Genomic DNA, 4,124 nt, shown 5'->3' on the forward strand with positions numbered 1-4,124 from the left:
ACTCGCACCTCTGGGAAGTCGGTAAACTTATCCTCGTTCTCCAGCCGCACGGAGCTGCAGTTGAATTGGCAGAAGGCCTCGCTGTCCCTGAGCAGTCGGTACAACCGGAGAGACACCTCGAGGTAGTCTACTGTCTCCTGCCATTTCTCTCCGGTGTACTGATCCAGCGTAGTATTTATACGCGGAGTCTACCCGTCATGTCGCGGGAAACTCGTAAAGCTGTATTTCTCGTATTAACTGAAAACGCGAAAAGAAGAGAGAGTGCTGGAGGTTGCCGTATTTAGTTTATGTGTAAAGGTTGGACGGATGGCCTAAATCTACGTCTCTATTCTATTCTGCTCTGTGCCTTGCGTGGGACAAGGACCGCCTCTCCCCCTACCATTTATCCCGACACAACTCTCCCTCCCCGGACTACTCCGGGCAGGGCTCCGTGCACCTCCCCTAATTACTGCAGTAACACTGGTTGGGGAAAACCACACCACTGCACTAACCCGTAGTTTATTAACCTCTATGTAAATGAGTGTCACAAAGTCACATATGAAGTGTTTTCCATTATTGCACCAAACCAAATGCCAAATGGCCACACAACGGAATGTGATTGATTTCACGCAGAGACAATGAGAAGTGGCCAGGTGAATGGTGAGTTTACAACTTTCAATAGGCAACATGAAATTGCTTGTTCGGTTGTGTTCGGCTATATGTTTAGTATAGATTATATGTTAGAAAAGTAGCATATTCTATCACCCACTAATTCGAATTGTGCCTGTAGTCTGCGGCTTTCCCTCTCCCCTGCCACGTCGAGACATTCCAGAGAGCTAAAGGGGGGGAGAAAAATCCCCTGAAAAATACTTACACACTGGCCCACCACCACACCCCCACCCCGTCATAGCCCAGCATGAAATATCCCCTCAAACTGTATTTGCCTATATAGGCTACATGTGTCAATGTAAACTTCTACAGTAATACATTTGTGTCTGGTGGTCTTGTGGTGGTCTTGTGGGGGTCTTGCAGTAGTGATGCAGTCTATTTGGTCTGCCGCCCTGACTACTGGGCCCTCCGTTTCCACGTCAACACATCTGCTGTGTGCTACTGCGCCTGCGCCAATTCTATTAAACCAAGAACGGACTGGGCTCAAGGGAAGAAGACAGAACGGGAAGAAGAAGATCAGAGGAACCGAAACAACCTGCGAGAGTGAAAAAGAGACCAATAGCAACCGTAAAAGTCACGGTTATCCACCTTAATTTTTGTTGGTTAAGGATAGTGCTATGAAAATGAACCAGTGCGTGCACGGGATGATCTATCTGGCGGTTCTGGTGGCGTTTGCCGCCTGTGACGCACCTCCGGTACCGTTAGATGACATCGTGATTGAGAAAACGTTCGTGCCGGAGCAGTGCGGGCGCGCTGTGAAAGTAGGGGACTATGTCCGTTACCACTATAACGGCATGTTCCCCGATGGAAAGAAGTTTGACTCCAGGTATCGTTTTTTCTTTTCTTTCCCTCTACCTTCCTGCAGTTCCTGCATGCAGTGAGTGGCGTGCACGTCTATAAACTCATGTGCACGTTTTATTACCGGGTCGCCCAAACAGCCACGCAGGCAGAGAGAGAGAGAGAGAGATGGAGAGATTGTAATGTTTACTGTTAATTTTTGATTGATTATTTCACTTTTGTTTATTATCAATTTCACTTGCTTTGGTAATGTAAACAATGTTTCCCATGTCAAAAAAGCCCCTTTGAATTGAATTGGGGGAGAGAGAGAGAGCAGTTCAGTCAGAGAGAGAGAGAGATGTTCAGAGAGAGACAGACTCTGCTTCAGTCTCCAAGCCTGAACTGAATAATACCTGGATTTAACATATCACTTCAGAGAAAACAGTTCCTATTATATTACGAGGTACCAGCTGCATCTACTGTCTCTATTATAATATGAGGTACCAGCTGCATCTACTGTCTCTATTATAATATGACAGACCAGCTGCATCTACTGTCTCTACTTTATTATGACAGACCAGCTGCATCTACTGTCTCTACTTTATTATGACAGACCAGCTGCATCTACTGTCTCTATTGTATTATGAGGTACCAGCTGCATCTACTGTCTCTATTATATTATGAGGTACCAGCTGCATCTACTGTCTCTATTATAATATGACAGACCAGCTGCATCTACTGTCTCTATTATAATATGACAGACCAGCTGCATCTACTGTCTCTATTATATTATGACAGACCAGCTGCATCTACTGTCTCAACTTTATTATGACAGACCAGCTGCATCTACTGTCTCTATTATAATATGACAGACCAGCTGCATCTACTGTCTCTATTATAATATGACAGACCAGCTGCATCTACTGTCTCTATTATAATATGACAGACCAGCTGCATCTACTGTCTCTATTATATTATGACAGACCAGCTGCATCTACTGTCTCTACTTTATTATGACAGACCAGCTGCATCTACTGTCTCAACTTTATTATGACAGACCAGCTGCATCTACTGTCTCTATTATAATATGACAGACCAGCTGCATCTACTGTCTCTATTATAATATGACAGACCAGCTGCATCTACTGTCTCTATTATATTATGACAGACCAGCTGCATCTACTGTCTCTACTTTATTATGACAGACCAGCTGCATCTACTGTCTCTATTATAATATGACAGACCAGCTGCATCTACTGTCTCTATTATATTATGACAGACCAGCTGCATCTACTGTCTCTATTATAATATGACAGACCAGCTGCATCTACTGTCTCTATTATAATATGACAGACCAGCTGCATCTACTGTCTCTACTTTATTATGACAGACCAGCTGCATCTACTGTCTCTATTATAATATGACAGACCAGCTGCATCTACTGTCTCTATTATATCATGACAGAACAGCTGCATCTACTGTCTCAACTTTATTATGACAGACCAGCTGCATCTACTGTCTCTATTATAATATGACAGACCAGCTGCATCTACTGTCTCTATTATAATATGACAGACCAGCTGCATCTACTGTCTCTATTATATTATGACAGACCAGCTGCATCTACTGTCTCTATTATAATATGACAGACCAGCTGCATCTACTGTCTCTATTATATCATGACAGACCAGCTGCATCTACTGTCTCAACTTTATTATGACAGACCAGCTGCATCTACTGTCTCTATTATAATATGACAGACCAGCTGCATCTACTGTCTCTATTATAATATGACAGACCAGCTGCATCTACTGTCTCTATTATATTATGACAGACCAGCTGCATCTACTGTCTCTATTATAATATGACAGACCAGCTGCATCTACTGTCTCTACTTTATTATGACAGACCAGCTAGATCTACTGTCTCTACTTTATTATGACAGACCAGCTAGTTCTACTGTCTCTACTTTATTATGACAGACCAGCTGCATCTACTGTCTCTATTATAATATGACAGACCAGCTGCATCTACTGTCTCTACTTTATTATGACAGACCAGCTAGATCTACTGTCTCTACTTTATTATGACAGACCAGCTAGTTCTACTGTCTCTACTTTATTATGACAGACCAGCTAGATCTACTGTCTCTACTTTATTATGACAGACCAGCTGCATCTACTGTCTCTACTTTATTATGACAGACCAGCTAGATCATCTGTCTCTACTTTATTATGATAGACCAGCTAGTTCTACTGTCTGTACTTTATTATGACAGACCAGCTAGATCTACTGTCTCTACTTTATTATGACAGACCAGCTAGATCTACTGTCTCTACTTTATTATGACAGACCAGCTAGATCTACTGTCTCTACTTTATTATGACAGACCAGCTGCATCTACTGTCTCTATTATAATATGACAGACCAGCTGCATCTACTGTCTCCATTATATTATGACAGACCAGCTGCATCTACTGTCTCTACTTTATTATGACAGACCAGCTAGATCTACTGTCTCTACTTTATTATGACAGACCAGCTAGTTCTACTGTCTCTACTTTATTATGACAGACCCGCTGCATCTACTGTCTCTATTATAATATGACAGACCAGCTGCATCTACTGTCTCTACTTTATTATGACAGACCAGCTAGATCTACTGTCTCTACTTTATTATGACAGACCAGCTAGTTCTA

General features: G+C 42.5%; 1 protein-coding gene across 2 annotated transcripts in view; it reads left to right on the plus strand.

Annotated features, from left to right (window-relative positions):
* Nucleotides 1–528: 528 nt before the first annotated feature.
* LOC139392312 (peptidyl-prolyl cis-trans isomerase FKBP9-like) overlaps nt 529–4,124 on the plus strand; it is a 29,395-nt gene continuing 25,799 nt past the window's right edge. The window contains exon 1 of one of the 2 annotated variants that reach the window (XM_071140212.1): nt 529–639. Coding sequence is in view for 1 of the 2 variants with exons in the window: in XM_071140211.1 (XP_070996312.1) it covers nt 1,266–1,474 (209 nt within the window). In the remaining variant the exon portion in view is untranslated. Of the gene's footprint in view, nt 640–1,111; nt 1,475–4,124 lie in introns of those variants that run through there. The other variant, XM_071140211.1, reaches the window with a different exon arrangement.

This window comes from Oncorhynchus clarkii, chromosome 32, assembly GCF_045791955.1.
Source record: "Oncorhynchus clarkii lewisi isolate Uvic-CL-2024 chromosome 32, UVic_Ocla_1.0, whole genome shotgun sequence".
Lineage (NCBI taxonomy): Eukaryota > Metazoa > Chordata > Actinopteri > Salmoniformes > Salmonidae > Oncorhynchus > Oncorhynchus clarkii.